Source organism: Haematobia irritans, chromosome 4 (genome assembly GCF_050003625.1).
Source record: "Haematobia irritans isolate KBUSLIRL chromosome 4, ASM5000362v1, whole genome shotgun sequence".
Lineage (NCBI taxonomy): Eukaryota > Metazoa > Arthropoda > Insecta > Diptera > Muscidae > Haematobia > Haematobia irritans.
In genome coordinates, this window is record NC_134400.1 from 81,402,599 (window position 1) to 81,423,167 (window position 20,569).

The following is a 20,569-nucleotide window of genomic DNA, read 5'->3' on the forward strand; positions in this document are numbered from 1 at the left end:
CTATTAGAGGGAGTAAATCGCACCGGAGATACTCTCGGAGAGCCCTCGTAGCGCCATCCATGGTCATCAGAGTCGTCACACAAGAGATGGGTCTTTTGTCGTATGTTATTCGTATTCTGCACTTCATTTCGCAGTTTATTTCGCATGTCCAACGAGCATGAATTTGGCACAACGATTAAGTGACCGGTAGGCGAAAATAAATGCCGTTCCTTTATTGAAGAATAATTGGCAAATATCATTCTCAATTTCGACTCTTGTCTTGGATATGAATACGAAGAGCTTATCAAGTTGAATTGAAATAAAACAAAGTCATTCGTGAGTCAGACGTCAGTTAGCCAGCCCGTTCGCCCGCAATCGGCATGTGTCATCATCATATCATCATCAACTCAATCGCATAATCGGCAGAAAGTTGGTTTAACCCAAACAAAAGATATCAAAAAACAAGAATCCGTCAGCGGTTACACACTCATTGACGTGCATACGCTGTAAAGTGGATGTGGTTGGCGGAGAAACAGGAAAAATAAGCATTATTTTAATTGTTTTTTACAATAAAGTGCAATAGCTTAGCGGCCCATGGCGCTCTCGTCAATCATATTAAATATTCGTAAATTGAAATAAAGAAAGCTGCTTTACGTACAGATACACAATCAGACAAGTTTTTATCTAAAGCGATAGAAGAGCAAATGTCGGTAGCAGTGGACTTCTCCCTCATCCATATTGGCAAACATGCATTCCAGATAGATTTTATACTTAAGTGTTAAATTGATAAAATTGTGTGAATGTGTGCGTGTGTGTTTATCGAAAATTAAATTGAAACTGTGTGAATTCTACATTGATGCGTCCGTCGCCCTATTCAAATAAATTTCTGCCATGAAACTTCTGCTGAAGATCAATTCGGAAAAAACGCGCCAGCGAATCAACAAACCTAGTTCCCATATACCTGTAACTGACTTGCATTCCAAGTCGCATAATAAAAGTAAGTACAGTATGACCTCTCTAGTCCGGAAAGCAAGTTTATTTGTTTGTGTGTCGCGGCAATTATTCGTTATTTTACCGTTAGTTTAGAAACCAAAACATGTAAAGGAGAGGGAATGTCAATTTGAGTGTTGTCATAGTGTTATTAGATCTTATGGATACGTGATATTTGCTCAGGACCAGTTTAGGAGAATGATGACGATATATATATCTCTCTCTCTCTCAGTTAAGAGAGAAATATATTATCTGTCATGACATAAATACCTTTCATACAACCATGCCAACTTTAAATCCTTCTGCCCAAGGCCGTAGCCAGGATTTTAATTCGGGGGGGGGGGTTCAACTTTAAAAAAAATATATTCATATAACCTCATGTGTAGAAAATCTTATTTATGCATAAGTATGTATACAATATTTTTATAATATTAAATTGAGCCGACGGGTTTTTGGGCAGCAAATAAATCAATGACTTCTACAGTCGGCACATTTATTCGGCGATGAACCGACATTAATGCCAATCCATTGAGTCTACTCTCGCTAGTCGAATTTCTAAGATACGTCTTTAATCTCTTCATTGTTGAAAATGAACGTTCGGATGAGCACGTAGTAAATGCAGGGATAGAAAATGCAGTACTACAGTACTTTTTTCAATACCATTTCACCCCGGTCAGTACCGTAGTACCCCCGCGAAGGATTTAGTATCTTTTGTGTAGACATTTTTGAGTCGATATCAGATTTATGGTACAATAGCTTTGACAAAATATTTTAATATTTTGAGAAAGTCTTTATCAACCTTATTTGCTAATAGTCTTTTACAAATATGGCAAAACAGACATGTTCATGTGGGAAGAAAATCTCGATTTTGTAAAAGACATAGTCAAAAACAGGATTTTATTGAACTTCAAGAATGTTTTAGTCGAAAAAAGAATGCGATTCTATATTATCGATTTTTTATTTTGGTAGAAAATGTTGTCCAAATTTTATTTCTATATAGAACTAGCGTAACCCGGCCCGCTTCGCTGCGCCTTCCGAAGCGTATTTGTACAAACATTTTTCGTTAACTTAGTCAACCATATCCTTCGTGCTGAAAACAAATTCGAAAAGATTTGAATTCTTTCAAACAAGTAGTCCGATTTGCCTTTTCGTTTATAGGTACAAATACGGCGGATATGCATATGTAAAACGGTTCGTTTTAAAAAATGTCGAGGAGAGGGTGTACCCTTTCCTCCAAATTTTTTTAAATAATGTTCTGTATTCAAGTAGTTGGACAATCTTCTATATTTCTTCAACATATCTGAAAATTAAGCACTACATTATAATAAAATACAAAGAATTACTGTTTCCCATCCAATAAATCGGAAAAAGCAAAAGTAGTAAAAAATTTTACCACATTAACATTTGCTAAAATGTTGGAAAATGATGCACCCTCTACGTTGGCTGCCAATTTCATGTAAATTTAAGTTCTTTACTAAAAAGAAGTCTGTCAGAAGCCTGTGCAAAAATCATAAAATTATGTACCGAGTTCCCATTTACGGACAACCATCTACTTTCAATTTAAGAATTGAAAGTATATTAATTTCACAACTACTCAATGGTCCCTATAAATTCTATCGAAGTAAATAGACAAAGTTTATTTCAATTTTCCCCTTCCCCAACCAGATATCGAAAAATCATATACTAATTTAAAAATCATTTTTAAATTTAATCACCTCCTCCCACGTTCCCTGTAAATTTCAAGTAGATCGGAGATGTTTAAATTTTGCTCTATTGTTCTAAAGGAACGTCACTTTCCTCGAGACAATATCGACAAACACCGTAGTGAATAGAACCCCTAACCTTCCCTGAAAATTCTTGAAATTCAAGTGTGGGGCAAGGAAGGTTGCCTCTTCGTTCATAACCTGCTTTTGCAAATTTCAAGAAAACTTAAGAATTTTGGTTTTTTTCAGTTTTAGAGGAGGAACCCCGACCAAATATCGAAAAGTGATGTAGCGTATGTTTTGTAAACGTCCCAGAAAATGTCAAGCAAATTATAAGCCTAAAGAGGCGGATTCTCTTCCTCCAAATATCACAAAATCAGGTATCAACTATTAATATCGTAACCTCTCCCCAGTCCTCTGTAAATTTCAAGTAACTCGGTAAAGTTTAATTGTTTCTCTGTATGTACTTAAGAGAAGCGGATGTCTCCATATGCCCTTTTATTTTTATTAAAAAATCGGGAACCTGATATAAATTTCATAACCTCACCCATTTTTTCCGTAAAATTTCAGTCGGGGGAGTTTAGTTTTGTTTTCATTGTACTTAAAAAAAAGTCGGGCAAAGGGGTGGTCCCCCCCCGACCAAATATCGAAAAATAATGTAGCGGATTTTTGTCTAGATGCCAACACCAACATTCTATGAAAATTTCAAGCAAATCGCATAATTTTGTTCCAAGTTTCAAAAAGTAGGGCAAGGGGGAGGTCCCCCTCCCCGTCCACATATGAAATCATCAGGTAGCCCATATTATTCCATAACCTCACCGCTTGTTCTCTGTAAATCTCAGATAATTTAGAGAATTTTAGTTTTTTCACTGTACTTTAAAAAAAGTCGAACAAAGGGGAGGTCTCCATCCGCCACCAACCTCAACCTTCAATGCCAACCCCAACCTTCAATGAAAATTTAAAGCAAATAGGTCAACTTTGGTCCAATTTTCAAAAAGGCCGACAAAGGGGAGGTCCCCCTCCGCGATCAGGTGTCAAAAAACGAGGTACCCTATTTTCACCACATGAACGCCCCCTACGATCTCTGAAAGTTTCAAGTAAATTGGTTCAGCCGTTTCGGAGCCAACTCGGAACATACAAACAAACAAACAAACAAATAAACAAACATAGATTGAATTTTATATTTTTATAAAAAATTTTGTCAAAATTTTATTGAAAATTTTGTAAACATTTTATTTCTATAGGAAATTTTTGCAAAATTTTATTTCTATAGAAAAAATTTTTCAAATTTTTTTTCTGTAGATTTTTTTTGCAAAATTTTATTTCTATAGAAAATTTTTGCAAAATTTTATTTCTATAGAAAATTTTTGCAAAATTTTATTTATATAGAAAATTTTTCAAAAAATTTTATTTTCTTTAAAATTCAGTCTCTTGACAATAATCTTCCAGTGAAATTTTTGTTGAAATTTAGTAAAACGTACCTTTCCGCTCAAAAAAATACCTTTTTTGTACTTCCTTAAAATTTGTATTTTCCATCCCTGAGTAACTGGCAAAGTGACCAAACTTTTTAAAAGAATATGCACGTTTGGAAATATCTCTTTATTGCACTCTCCAAGTGCTTCCATCGCTGAATTAGGCAGGTTCTTTTCGCAGTTTTGCGCCATTTCATTTGTTTGGCTGTTTCATTGTTGTTGCTATGGCCAAACAAAGCGAGTCATGTTCACAAAAAGAACAACAAACGCACATAAAAAGCAGAAAGACATTTTCCAAAAATGAAATTTGTGGTACGAGAACAAAAACAATTAGTTTTTTTCGACCGTCGTTTGACGGGCTTTTCAACTAGTATTCTAGGATTTGTGCAAGTTTTATAGGTAAGCTTTTTTCAAAATAAAACCTTCAGCTTTTCTTCAACATCTTCGATAAGATTTTTCTATGCAGCTAAAAATATATATTTATTTATCTAAAAACATTCATTCATTTCGGGGGGGGTTTGATCCCCCTCATCCCCCCCCCCCCCTGAATACGGCCTTGCTTCTGCCAACTTAAGCAGTTCGGAAATGAAGAAAATATGGACTCCCCCAGTAGTAGTAAGCAAATCGACCAAGTAGAAGTTAAAGTATCACATATTGGGAGCCACCGTGGTGCAATGGTTAGCATGCCCGCCTTGCATACACAAGGTCGTGGGTTCGATTCCTGCTTCGACCGAACACCAAAAAGTTTTTCAGCGGTGGATTATCCCACCTCAGTAATGCTGGTGACATTTCTGAGGGTTTCAAAACTTCTCTAAGTGGTTTCACTGCAAAGTGGAACGCCGTTCGGACTCGGCTATAAAAAGGAGGTCCCTTGTCATTGAGCTTAACAAGGGATCGGGCAGCACTCAGTGATAAGAGAGAAGTTCACCAATGTGGTATCACAATGGACTGAATAGTCTAAGTGAGCCTGATACATCGGGATGCCACCTAACCTAACCTAACCATCACATAGGTACACGGTAGAGCTATTCCGTGTACTGGTCATACAAATGCGAAATTAAGAAAGTCTAAAGTCTGGCGGGGCCGACTATATTATACCCTGCACCACTTTGTAGATCTAAATTTTCGATACCATATCACATCCGTCAAATGTGTTGGGGGCTATATATATAAAGGTTTGTCCCAAATACATACATTTAAATATCACTCGATCTGGACAGAATTTGATAGACTTCTACAAAATCTATAGACTCAAAATTTAAGTCGGCTAATGCACTAGGATGGAACACAATGTTAGTAAAAAAATATGGGAAACATTTAAATCTGAAGCAATTTTAAGGAAACTTCGCAAAAGTTTATTTATGATTTATCGCTCGATATATATGTATTAGAAGTTTAGGGAAATTAGAGTCATTTTTACAACTATTCGACTAAGCAGTGACGATTTTACAAGGAAAATATTGGTATTTTGACCATTTTTGTCGAAATCAGAAAAACATATATATGGGAGCTATATCTAAATCTGAACCGATTTCAACCAAATTTGGCACGCATAGTTACAATGCTAATTCTAGTCCCTGTGCAAAATTTCAACTAAATCGGAGTTAAAAATTGGCCTCTGAGGTCATATGAGTTTAAATCGGGCGAAAGCTATATATGGGAGCTATATCTAAATCTGAACCGATTTCAACCAAATTTGGCACACATAGCTAAAATGCTAATTCTACTTTCTGTGCAAACTTTCAACCAAATTGGGGTAAAACTCTGGCTTCTGGGACCTTATTAGTCCATATCGGGCGAAAGATATATATGGGGGCTATATCTAAATCTGAACCGATATCTTCCCAAATCAATAGGGATCTATTCTGAGCCAAAACACATACTTGTGCCAAATTTGAAGTCGATTGGACTAAAACTGCGACCTAGACTTTGATTACAAAAATGTGTTCACGGACAGACGGACATCGCTATATCGACTCAAGAGCCCACGCTGAGCATTTTTTCCAAAGACACCATGTGTCTATCTCGTCTCCTTCTGGGTGTTACAAACATATGCACTAACTTATAATACCCTGTTCCACAGTGTGGCGCAGAGTATAACAATGTAGAAGACATTATTTGATTTTATAATTTTTTTTTTAAATTTTACCTTTCGCCTGGACGGATAACACTTGGTAAAAGACCGAAAAGTTTTGGTCTTTTCGGTCTTTTACCAAAAAAATATAAGTCCGCTATTTGTTGTAAGATTTTGTTAAGTAAGGACTGGGAGCCACCGTGGTGCAGTGGTTAGCATGCCCGCCTTGCATACACAAGGTCGTGGGTTCGATTCCTGCTTCGACCGAACACCAAAAAGTTTTTCAGCGGTGGATTATCCCACCTCAGTAATGCTGGTGACATTTCTGAGGGTTTCAAAGCTTCTCTAAGTGGTTTCACTGCAATGTGGAACGCCGTTCGGACTCGGCTATAAAAAGGAGGTCCCTTGTCATTGAGCTTAACATGGAATCGGGCAGCACTCAGTGATAAGAGAGAAGTTCACCAATGTGGTATCACAATGGACTGAATAGTCTAAGTGAGCCTGATACATCGGGCTGCCACCTAACCTAACCTAACCTAAGTAAGGACTTATATTCTTTGTAAAAATTTCAGCTATACGTAAAAAACAAAATTGCTGTTAGCATCGTGAGCTATGTAGCTGTTATTGTCATCAATAGATAATTGAGCCGATTGAACAAACTTTATTTAACAGAAACAAACATTTGGCGACCGGACATATCCCCCAACGGACATATCGCCCACGGTCACATTACCCAATTTTAGTTTGGGCTTTATGTCCTCCCTCATCGCGGTCATAAGCCCCATAAAAAATGTGGGTGTTATGACCGTTTGAATATAATTGAATATAAAGAATATTTTAAAAGCTATATATGATTACTTCATCTATCCATTATTTTTTTAAATATTTAATAGATAGATATGGCTCTTATTGACAAATATTGAATCCTGTTTTTATTTCATAATCTGGAAGAAGAGGTAAAACTAGCATATCTTGGCTTCATCGTTTGTTTTAATTGTTTTTGGCTGAATCAGAATTTTTGACCATTTTTCTTCTCAGCGTACGACAGAAATGGAAAAGCGGCTAAAATGGCACTACGAAGACCTATTTCGCCCGTGAAATAGGTCGGTTTAAGCTCAAAGACATGTGAATTTATATGTTGAAACATGAAAATGCGGAAAATGACAATTTTTTCCTTTTGAACAAACCAGAAAAATGCTGAATTGAAAATTATGTATTTTAAACTGAAAATTGGAAAGAGGTGAGATGATGATCGATGTGCTGCTGATGGGTACGTGAAAAAAAAAAACGCGCGCGATTTATTTCAAGTACTAATCAGCAGCACATCGATCATCTCATCTCTTTCCAATTTTAATGTTTAGAACAAGATAATAAAATGGAAGTTGATAGGATTTGAGGACGAACTGAACCATAATAGCGGTTTGCTAAAATATCTTTTCCGGCACACTTTCGCACATTCAATATTGACTCATATATTCCGATTTGGCAAATAGTGCTATGGGTTCTTGGGTGCTTTGTGGAGTGTTTGGCACCATTTTCTCTTTAATTGTCTTAGCATTTTCTTATAGACCACGAGATCTGCACTGTCTTTCTAGTTACGGTTCTAGTTGCGTATTTAGTTAACCAAAATTGGGGATCAAAACTACTTCATTTAGAACAGTTTTTGATTGTATTCCGACATTAATTTTCCCCATAAAATATTGGGCGTTTTGACCGCCTATTTTTTGGGACATATGACCGCGAGGACATAAAGCCCAATGGAGGTCATAGCATCCAAAAATCATTTTGGGCGATATGTCCGTTGGGGGATATGTCCGGTCGCCCTGTTCGAATACTCTCGCAGTAAAAGTAGCAAGTGTATGCAACAAATATCATAGTAGCCACAAATTTAATTTCTAGAGCAATCTAAGGCCACAGTTTTTACCCAAGAAATATGATCCCGATCCAAACAAATTTCAGCGTGACTTTAGTATCAATCGCTTAAATACTAAGTGTTCCATATCGGTTAATTTCACTAGTTTCCAAAAAAAAATTCATACACACTTGATGAAAATCAACTTTTCTTATGTATTTTGAGCCGCTGAATTCGAAAAAAAAGTTAAGTGGTTCAAAAAATATCAATGCGATAAGTCAACTTTGTCATTTTTCGGTCGTTTTTCTACTAGTTGATCTTATTACTTACGTTAGAGTATCGCCTATACGAGCATGAAGAGAAAAAAAATTTAAATGGTTTATACTTTTCTGGCGGAAAAGTTCCATTATAAAATATTATCTTTTTGAAAATTTTGATTTTTCGCATTGATATTTTTTGAACCACTTAACCTATCACAGATCCAATTACACATGATTATTTGTCATCTTATTACCTTTCATGTAAGTGCCAACAACGTTATAATCGGACATTTCTAACTCGAGATATATTGTGTTTAGTGAAAAAAGAGTGAAAACTTAAAAGTAACGTGATATCTCAAAAACTGTTCCATATAAAAATTTTTTCGAACTCAGCAGCTCAAACTACATATGAAAAGTTGATTTTCATCAAGTGTACATTTTGAATGTAACCTAGTGTTATTATTTAAAGTAAAGTTATAAATCTTTTACCAGATATGATTGTTTATCGAATTGGGGGCACTTGATTCATTTAACATTTGATTAGTTTTAAGTAGAGGTGTGCGCGTGACACGAAATTCTCGTGACAAGTGTGATTCACACGTGAATCACGTGAGTTGTGAACAAAGTCTAAAGTAAGTCTCGTGAATGTGCGTGAATGGGACTAAAATAAATATGTCGTGCGTGCACCCTCAAAAAAAATCGCCTCTTTAACATATGTTCCAAACATATTTTGCAGGAAGCACATATATTATTGCATACTGCCGAAACATTAATATGTTTGTTTTATGTGAACATATTATATGTTTGGAAGCATTTTGAGCCAAAAATATTATATGCTTGGAAGACTTTTTCCCAAACACGATTGTGCTCATTCCCTAACATACTCGTAATTTTCACTTCCACGAAATTTTTTAGTTATTGGCACCTTTCTCTGTAATACAAATAATGTTGAAGAAATTATTCACTTTTATAAATTTTTTAAATTTTACCTTTCGCCTGCACGGAGAATCGAACCGAGGACCATACAGTTTGTAAGCCAACACACTATCCACTGGGCTACGTAGCTGTTATAGTCACCAGTAGATAATTATCGTTTTAAGTTACATTTATATAGCATAGTTTGCAGCGCCCACGAGCCTATGCAAACATAACATTATTTAACAGAAACATACATTTGTTTGCCACGTGGAGCAGTGGTTAGCATGTCTGCCTTGCATGCAAAGGGTCGTGGGTTCAATTCCTGCTCCGACCGAACATTTTTTTGTTTTTTTAATTTAACATTTATATTTATACTATATTATTTTTTTTTTAATGAAACTTCGAAATGTGCGTTATTAAAGATTTATAGTCAGTAACAGTGCTTGATATAAACGAAATTGACTGATTTTTGGATAAAATATTATTTTTTATTGCAAAAATAACAATCTTGTAATAAAAAACTGTTTTTGTACAAAACTTTAAAATTTGGAAGGAATTCAAAAACTAACAAAAGAAGAACGTGGAGTCGAGTATAAACATACATACATAATTTTATAATATAAACATAAATTTATTTAGGAGTGAACAGTTTTTTACTAGCATTTAACACCATCGCTCTAAAATTCCTTTTATTTTTCTTTAATAATTCATTTTAAAGAAAATAAACTTTTTAAATTGTTTTAGCTGTAAAACTCGAACTTAATGCCCGCTTTTATATTTGATGGTGTCCGTCAACTCCTCGTGGACTACTTTTCATTAAAGAGGAACTAAAGTTTGTTTTTTTTACATTTTACTGTGTAATTTTTCACTATTTCCTCCTTATTTCATTTTACTGTCCCAACTCTAAAAAGAGTATACTGCCCTTTCGTTATTTTTATGAAGACCCCTGATTTCTTTTAACGAACCAAGAAAAAATTGTGCCCATAATGCCAAAATGATAAACAAAACACATGTCCACACATACATAAAATGCTGCTCTCAAGGCGAAAACATAAGCTGTTTGTTTTTCAAATGTCTATTCTCTTGGTTCAGAATGTACATTCTCTTTATTCAAATTAAATAATATTTAGACTTAAACATATCAAATTTTTGGCCTTATCATAAAACAGTTTTCCGAAACAACTTACAAGCGGTTTCACAGAAATTGTTCTCTTTTGACTCTTTTGCTGTGTTATATTGATATCTTTCGTCAACTCTCCCGGTTTCCATCTCTATTTCTCTCTATACTCTCTCTGTCGCTTTGAATAAAATATCACAACATATGTATGTTTAGTCGAAATTTGTAAATTTATATATGTTTGTATTCACACATATGATTTTTATGAAACATTCATGCCCCAAACATAATATTTTCTAACATATTAACATAGATGTCCCAAACATTTAGTGTTAGTTTAGGAACATTACATGTTCGCACTTAAATATATTGTGGTTTAAAATCGTGCCCGAAACACATTTCGTTTATATCGGAACATATGAAAAACATATTTTTATAACAGTGTGAGCGTGCGTGGGAAATAATATCGGTTCGTGAATGTGCGTGAATAAAATTTCTGCAAAATCACGCTTGCGAAAAAATTAAGATTTAATTCATACTCGTGGTTTAACTGAAATTAATTTAGCTCTCGAACTATATTCTATTTTTGAAGTTTGTTAGCTTTGCTGATTTCCGTTTGGAAAATGTCGTGAGGTTCGTGAATTTGTCGTGAATCACGAGAACTGTCGTGAATGGTGCGTGAACGCGAGTCTTTAAAAGTAGGTCGTGCGTTAGTACTGGTTTTTATTTCGTGAATGTGCGTGAGTGGGATTGGCTACATCACGCATCGTGCGTGAGCGTGCGTGACTAAACATTTTGTTTCGTGAATGTGCGTGAGTGTGAGTGAAATTTCAGTCACGCACACATCTCTAGTTTTAAGCTCAATAATTTATGTAAGGTTTACCCAGAGTGGGACTCAAATCGTCCATCAGCTTAGTCCAATTTTGGCATACCCTTTGTAAATATTTCGTCCTATATCTCACGAATAAATGCTTCAATGTTGTCTTCCAAAGCCGTACTTGAAGCGGGATTGTTTGTATAGATATGTGCTGTCTCATAGCCCCATAAAACATAAAGGCGTTAATCGCACAATGTAGGTGGCCAACTGACCGGTTGCGATACGATTTGCACCATCTATGAAGAAGTACGGTCCAATGATGCCACCAGCCTATAAACCGCTTGCAACAGTGACTTTTTCTGGATGAATTGGTAGCTTTTGAAATGCAAAGGCAATGGCTGATCTTCACTCAGAAAAGGGGGGCGCTAATGCCAATTTAACTTTATTTTAGTTCATGAAAATTTGTTGATTTTAGTTAAATTTTGCCCAATGTGTGTAAACGTTCCTTATTTGAATAATTTTTTGCTTATTTTAATGACTTCAACTAAAAATAAGAAAAAAAGTTGTATACAATTGTACTAAAAATAAAAGAGTTCATATTTTCCTAAAAAGAGAGAAGTTTGCTTAAATTGAGTTCATAGGTCGCTCAAATGAGTAAATTTTACTAAAATTGTACCTGTCATGAACTTCGTATGGCGTAAAAGATATTTTAAAAATTTTTTAATCCAATTTTTTCCTTCCAACTGAAAAAAATTTATAATTTTTAATGTTTTTTTTTTTCAATCGTTATTGTTGTTTTTTTGATCTCAGCTTAAAGCCATGCATTGACTAAACTACAAGTGTAGCTTAACCAACAGAGGAAAAGTACGCTTGTCAAATTTATTTGGGCAAAGCCCTATAGACTGCAAGATGGTTGGATGTACAGCTGTTTCGGAATTACCACATTCCGCATCAGCATCCTCTACTTGCAGCAAAACTATCAACCAATTATCAGAATAAATTCGGGTAATTCACTCAACCCAAAGTGAACTACACTTGAACCTCCCGAAAAAGGGTTTGATAGTCGGCTACTGCCTAAACAAATTTGCCAGCATATCTCTTTTCCTTTGCCAAACTCAAATCATCGATTTGAATGTATTTGGCTGGGTTTGTTTTTGAGCGTGCTTCCTCTATCTTCATTCGTTTTGTTTGTTATTGTTGGCTTCTCTTCAATCGTTATTGTTGTTTTTTGATATCAGCTTAAAGCCATGCATTGACTAAACTACAAGTGTAACTTAATTTATTTATGACAAGTTGCAATTAGAAAACTATTTTAGTTAACATTTTCTAAAATAAACCTACATTTCATGTTGGGTTCACTTTCTTTTGGAGTTTACGTACCCATTGAGATAAAAATGAGCTTCTTCGCTGAAGAAGCTGGAAATAACAAATACTTTTTATACAAAACATGCGCCGATCAAAAATAACAATAGAAATTAAGAAAATATTTTTTGCTTTTGTAATGTAGAATTTTTATAATGAAATTTAGATGTACATGAATAGCTTTGTTAATGTATCGCAAAACGAGAGTAAAATTCCGATAAATGAAATCTGTATCTTATTTTTAGTTTTATAGAGCCTAGATTAAAGATGATAGTCTTTATATTAAAGAAGTGGCATCTTTGCCTCGGCTCAATACCAAAAGGAAGGTTAAGATCTTTGGATCTCCTCGTAAGTAAACTTTTGTTTCGAGTTTGTTGTTTATGTTATAATCATTTGAGATTTGATCTTCCGTTAAATCGGATACCATGGATTTTGTGGCTACTTTTCCGTTCTATTATGGTGTCAACTCACGGTCAGAACGAAAAAGTTTTTGAAATTTTAAAAATCAGATAGAAAGAAATTTATATTGTAATTAAAGAAAATTTATGGCATAAAAAAGCAACGAATATTTTTCCATTTTTTAAATTTTCCACTCCAAACCAAATGTACAATTCTACCAATTTTCCAAAAACTCAATGAGAACAATCTTTTGTCTCCATTTCAATCTGGATTCCGAGAAGCGCACAGCTGTCCTTGAGGATTTATGATGTGAATACGATCAACTCACAATGACAAGTTGAGGGTATTTTCAGTACTACACTGTTAGAAAAATATGTTTTTCATATGTTCCGATATAAACAAAATGTGTTTCTGGCACAATTTTTAAGCACAATATATTTAAGTGCAAAGATGTAATGTTCCTTAACTAACACTAATTGTTTGGGACACATATGTTAATATGTTAGATTATATTATGTTTGGGGCATGGATGTTTCATAAAAATAATATGTGTGAATGTAAACATATATAAATTTACAAATTTCGAGTAAACATATATATGTTGGGATATTTAATTCACAGGGCGACAGAGAGAGAGAGAATGGAGAAAGAAATAGAGATGGAAATCGGCAGGGTTGACGAAAGATGAAAAAGGAGGAAACAGTGAAAAGTTAAACAGTAAAATGTATAAAAACAAAGTTTAGTTCCTCTTTATTAATAAGTAGTCCAAGAGGAGTTGACGGACATCTTCAAATATAAAAGCAGGCATTAAGTTCGAGTTTTGCAGCTAAAACAATTGAAAAAGTTTATTTTCTTTAAAATGAATGATATTAAGTACAAAACACGATAAGTTTTAAATGCAATTAAAATGGTGTTAAATGCTAGTAAAAAACTGTTCACGCCTAAATAAATGTATGTGTATATTATAAAATTATTTATGTATGTTTATACTCGACTCCACGTTCTTCTTTCGTTAGAGCTTTTGAATTCCTTCCAAAATTTCAGACTTTTAGGTTATACCAAAAACAGTTTTTTGTTACAAAATTGTTATTTTTTTCAATAAAAAAATAATATGTTATCCAAAAGCTCAGTCCATTTCGTTTATATCAAGCACTGTTTCTGACTGTAAATCTTTAATAACACACATTTCGAAGTTTCATTGTAAAAATGTAATATAGTAATGTAAATATAAATATATAAATTTAAAAAAAAAATGCGTGTTTGGTCGGAGCAGGGATTGAACCCAAGACCCTTTGCATGCAAGGCGGACATGCTAACCATTGCTCCACGTGGCTAACAAATGTATGTTTCTGTTGAATAATGTTTTGTTTGCATCGGCTCGTGGGCGCTGCAAACTATGCTATATAAATATAACTTATAACGATAATTGTCTATCGGCGACTATAACAGTGTGTTGGCTTACAAACGGTATGGTCCTCGGTTCGATTCTCCGTCCAGGAGACCAAATTTATAAAATTGAATAATTTCTTCAGCATTGTTGTATTACAGAAAAAGGTCCTAAGAACAAAAAAATCTCGTGGAAATGAGAGAGATGTGAGGGAATATGCAATTAGGCAGAAATATTTTTTTTAGCACAATCTTCTTTGGGAGAAAATTGTATGTGCTTCCTGCAAAATATATTTGGAGCATATGTTAGAGAAGCAATTTTCTTTTGAGGGTGTACATCGGTATAATTTTTTATTCTTGTGGCGTCGAAACAAAACAAGACAAGACGCCCGAGTCATAATTTTCCGACAAATAAATTAAAAAATAAATCAGTGAAGAAGTGATTTTAATAAAAACTAAGGAAATTACAACAATGGTGAATAATAATATGATAGTGCATAATAAAATTAAATATTTAGAAAAAAATTATGGCTTGAAAGTCGCATTTATCTAGGTATATTTTTCATCTTCAACGGTTTTTTTGTGGCACCAAATCAAGTCGAGATTGTACAAATAAAAAATTTTAAAAAGGGTGAGAAATGTTAGCATTTTTTATTTTGAAAGCCGTCATAATGGTGTTTATATGAGAGTAAATAATGAAATAATGATTCACTCCTAAATAAATTTAAATGGGGTTTGAAAAAATTATTGTTTGGATTTAATTTTTTTAATGTTGATATTGTACTTTTTAATTTGAATAAGAACACAAATCTTTTTATGGGGAAGATGTCTCCAAATATATTATATTGTTTGGAACAAAGTGCTTCCAAACATATAATATGTTCATATAAAATAAATAACATTATGTTTCGGCGGTATTCAAATATATGGATATACATATTTAAAAAAATATTTTTCAAGTTGCCACCAATTGCGCCGAAATAAGAACTCACCGTAAATTTAAAGTTTAACAATTTAAGAAAAATAATTTATGGCAGTATTTAAAATTTAACATTCACAATTTTAACATCACACAGCAAGAATATAATCAAACCGGTATTGCATCAAACGAGGCGTAACCAAGACTGCTAAGACCAACAACAATAAACTTTAGAAGATTGGAAATTGGCTTGCGTCCTACCAAACGTTGCATTGACGGCGCTAGTTCCATACACGTTTTTGTAATTTCTTTTATTTGTATGCTTTGTAATGAAGAACTTAATTTTTTTAAATTGAACAATGGTTAGGTTAGGTTAAAGTGGCAGCCCGATTAAGATTCAGGCTCACTTAGACTATTCAGTCCATTGTGATACCACGTTAACTAAAAGTACCTATTACATATGGGCACTTCTAGTTTTAACCGCTGAACCTTCTTCATTATTTTTCTTTGTTGAACCAACCAGATTGTTCCAAAAACATTAGCAGCATAGCACTGCTTAAGTTAACGTTTTCCAGATCCGCCAGTAATCTGAAGCTATACGCTCCTAAAAGTTGCTTGCGCTTTACACAAAATGCAGGACACTCACACAAGAGGTGTTTAATTGATTCCTTTTCCTCCGCATCATGACAGCTCATACAATAGTCATTATACTTCGCACCAATAGTTTTTGCAAAATCGCCTATCAGGCAGCGACCCGTCATAGCAGATATCAGGAATGATATCTGACTTCTCAAGAACACTAGCATATCTAGTGTACGGTTTAAGTTTAAATGGGGCCATATTTGCTTGGTGTCGTTACAGCCCTTGCAATTCTCCCATCGAACATTTGCCATCATAAAAGCCTTCTCACGCAGCATGAGCTTGCAGGTAGCCAGGGGCATACCAACAGATTCTAGTTCCCCTGGAATATGTATGGTAGTCCCTAGCCTTGCCAACTCATCCGCTTCGCAGTTCCCCGGTATGTTCCTATGGTCAGGCACCCATATTAGGTGAATATTGTACTGCTCAGCCATCTCATTGAGAGATTTGCGGCAGTTGATGGCCGTTTTGTAAATTTGTGCACTGGTAAATTTTGTGCACTAAATAAACAATTAAATTTTCTCACTTATTCCAAGTGATTTCCTACTCTTAATTTCTTTTTATTTGTATTTTAATGTGTAGAACCAAACGCGTAAACGACAAGTAGGGACCTAGCGCCGTAAATGGTTTGATGTTCTCAGCAATCAATTTTCCATCTTCTTCTCTTCTATTGTCTTTGGCTAAGACTACCCGTTTTGCATTCGCTGGTAAACTATTGGCTGCATTGGCTGGTAAAAGCCCTAAGATCAGTTTCAACCAGTGTGACCAGATCTAAAAAAATTTGCAGCTACATCATCATTAAAATAATGCTTAAAAAAATATAAAAATTACAAAAATCTAAAAAAGGTTTTTGTTAGTGAAAAGATCACTTTAATTCCTAACCACTATATTTCATTAGAATAAAATATTGTCATGTAACAATTCAACCATAAATTGTTGAGCCATGGAAAACGACAATTAAAGAAAGTCTAAGGTCGCAACCGACTCTAGTATACCACACTCCAAGCCAACGACTACTTTTCTCTCTCAAACGGCGGGCATGCTAACCATTGCACCACGGCGGCTCCCAATACCTTGTATTAAGTACTAACAACGATATAATCGGACGTTTCTTGCTCGAGATATAATTTGTTTAGTGAGAAAAGGCCGAAAAACTAAAAATAACGATATATCTCAAAAACCGTTCCATAAAAAAATCGTTTACCTTCATTTTCGAATTCAGAAGATCAAAATATACATAAGAAAAGTGACCTCTCATCAAATGTACATGGCAAAAAACCAGTTTAAGTTCAATCATCTGTGATCGTAGCCATAAGGAAAAGGCTCTGTGATATTTTAATTTAGTTTTTATTTATTTATTTTTGAAATTATTTTAAATTTGTGTTTAATGTTATGGTGTTCATGTGCCGTCACTTTTTACCTTTAATTATATCTCAGAAGAAGTTGGAAATTACCAACGAAACGTCGGATAAAAATATGAAGTAAAGCCTTTTTATTTGCATATTTAGAGACCTTAAAAGCCCGATTTAGAATTAATCTAAAAGAATCGAAAAATAAAAAAACAAAATTATTTTGTAAAACTAGTGTAATTAAATACAAGCAATAAAACTACGACAAATGAATAAAATACAGAAAATAAAATACTATATTTTTAAAACTAAACGAATATATGACACTGACAGCAAGAGCAGGAACAGTTGAAGTTATAGACGAGGAATACAGCAAACATTAAGAGGATCAGCAACCGGATGAAGAGACAGGATCACAGCAAAAGGATGAGAAAAACAAGAACAGTAGGAGCAGGAATAGTAGAAGTTAAGGATGACGAACACAGTAAACATTAGGAGGAATAACGCATCATTGCAACATATTTGTGACAGAAGAGAAGCTATTGTTTTGAGCGTGTAGCTAAAAGTAGGTACCTTATTTGTACAAATAAAATATTTCAACATGGCGTAAAATGGTTCTTTGTATTGATTTGAAGGATTATTTGTTCTATAGTAAAGAAATATAGGAAAATTTCGTGTATTCTAACAAGGGGGTTTCCTTAAGTTTTGAAAGGATTGAATACTTCTTAGTACGAGTGAACTAAAATATTTTTCTATGCTATGTCGTATCCATATAACGATGTCTTCATTCCAGAGTACGCTAAGTCGACTTAGCATGTTTTTATGGAGTTCGTTTTTTTATATTCGGACTGATGTGACTTGAGTCCTGTCAAAAGTTCGAATTTATCGGACACTTCTATTAAAAGTTATGGTAAAAGTTTTACTTATCCAACCACTAAAGTTTAAAAAAAATGTCCATTTCAAAAAGGATTATGTGTAGTTAGTACTGTTTAGAACAGAACTGTAATATATATGTTTCAAAACTAAGTAAACATAGCATTCTTTAGAATGGACATTTATTTTTGAGATGCTTTCTAAGTCTAAGTTACTTAGCAGTAGACATTTATTTTTTTGTTGTAAATTTATAGAAATTTGATACGTTTGAGTATTGATACATTTGTGGAATTGACTTTAATAAATCTAAAATTATTCTCCTCAAAAATCTAAAGCTTAAAAATTAATTAAAATTTAACACCAATTAGTAAATGAAAAGTTACTACGCAAATCTTTGGTGAGTAATTTAAGAAATGCTATTAAACGCAAAGACAAAAAAAACGTTTGGAGAACGTGTATCGAAAACGTTTTTCTTTTGTTAGGGTTTTTTTAATTTCTTCGAAAATTTCAAACTTTAATTTCCAAATAAAATCAAATATTATAGGTTAGGTTAGGTTAGGTTATTTGGCAGCCCGATGTATCAGGCTCACTTAGACTATTCACATTCCAGTGAAACCACTTAGAGAAGCTTCCAGTGAAACCACTTAGAGAAGAATCAAATATTATAGTTTCCTGTGAAAATTTCTGGGGGATTTGGTGACAAGCAGATCAGTTCAACCACACGCAAAGAAAAAAAAAACGTTTGGAAAACGTGTACCGAAAACATTTTTCTTTTGTTAGAGTTTTTTGAATTGCTTCGAAAATACACTTTTACCACCAACAAAAATCGTTTGTTACAAAATTTTTATTTTTTCAATAAAAAAAGTTATTTTTGAACCAACAACACAGTCCATTTCGTTTATATCAAACACTGTTCTTTTCCGACTTTAGGTCTTTAATAACACACATTTTACAGTTCATAGTAAAAATTTAATATAGTAGAATGTAACGTTGAACATTTTTTCGGAATCTTCCGCCCATATCTGGAATATATGTACAAAAAAAAAAAAAAACTTTGGTCGAATCAGGGATCGAACCCACGACCCTTGGCATGCACGTCGGACGTAGCAACCACTGCTCCACGGTGCCCAACTAAATGTATTTTTCTGTTAAATAAACTTTGTTTAATCGGCTCGTGGGCGCCGCAAGCTATGCTATATAAATATAACTTATATGGGTAATTGTCTATTGATGACAATAACGGCTACATAGCTCAGTGGATAGTGCGTTGGCTTACAAATTGCATGGTCCGCGGTTCGTCCAGGCGTAAGGTAAAAAAAAATTAAATTTATAAAATCGTATCATTTCTTCTACATTGTTTGTATTACAGAAAAAGGTGCTAATAACTAAACAATTTCGTGGAAGTAAGAAAGATGCGAGGGAAAATGCAATTAGTTAGAAATTTGTTTTTGAGGTAGTCTTTATGAAATTGTTTTTACATCCTAGAAAAGAATAAACGTTTATCACAAAAAGTATATACTTTTCTTACAAATACACTTCCTTTCAACGAAAAGCAAATGAGAAACGAACTTTGTTTGTCTAAAATTTCGTTTGGGAGGAAAGAATTATTTTTTTGCGTGCAGTACACTTCCCAAAGATAAATTCAAAGATTTTGCCTATGGAGCCTTGATCAGCTTCTGGATTTATAAGAACCATATTTGTTTGAGTTTTAGAGGAATCATAAACATCGTGTGCAAGTGCGCAAGAAAATTAAATGAAAATGAAATAACGCCTTGATTTAAAATCTAACATCTGTAGATTTTTACCTCTATTATTTAAATGATTACCAGAAGTAAAATCTGGAAACTATAACTCAGTTTCAAGCAATTTTCATTATCAGTGCACATGACCCGATATTCACCATTTTCGGCACACCTCTTTATGCTCCTAAAATACTTCTAGATTTAAAATTTCATGCAAATTTGATAAAAAAAATTTGGTTTCTAAAAGCCCAAGAAGTAAAATCGGGAGATCGGTCTATTTGGGAGATAAACCAAAACATGGACCAATAGACGCCATTTTCGGCTCTCATATTTAGGGTCCTAAAATACCTGTAGATTTCTCATTTCAGGCAAATTGGATAAAAACTACGGATTAAAAAATAAAATCATTTCTTGCACACCTATTTGTATTCCTAAAAACCTCCAGATTTTCGATTTCAGGCAAAGTGGACAACAATTACGGTTTCTAGAAGCCCAAAAAGTAATATCGGGAGATCGGTCTATCTGATGGCTATATCAAAACATGGATCTATACTCACCATTTTCGGCATACCTAAAATACCTCTAGATTTCCAATTTGAGGCAAGTTGGATAAAAACTACGGATTCTAGAAGTCGAAGAAGTAAAATCTGGAGATCGGTCTATATGGGGGCTATATAAAAACATTGTCCGATACTCATCATTGTCAGCATACCTCTTT

At 34.0% G+C, this 20,569-nt stretch overlaps 1 protein-coding gene across 2 annotated transcripts in view; it reads left to right on the plus strand.

The window, feature by feature from the left end:
* Nucleotides 1–20,569, plus strand: part of PGRP-LA (Peptidoglycan recognition protein LA) — a 47,950-nt gene that overhangs the window by 19,726 nt on the left and 7,655 nt on the right. The window contains exon 1 of one of the 2 annotated variants that reach the window (XM_075305145.1): nucleotides 229–976. The exons of the other annotated variant lie outside the window; for it this stretch is intronic. Coding sequence (XP_075161260.1) covers nucleotides 871–976 — 106 coding nt within the window. The 5' untranslated portion in view covers nucleotides 229–870. Of the gene's footprint in view, nucleotides 1–228; nucleotides 977–20,569 lie in introns of those variants that run through there. 2 annotated transcript variants of the gene reach the window in all.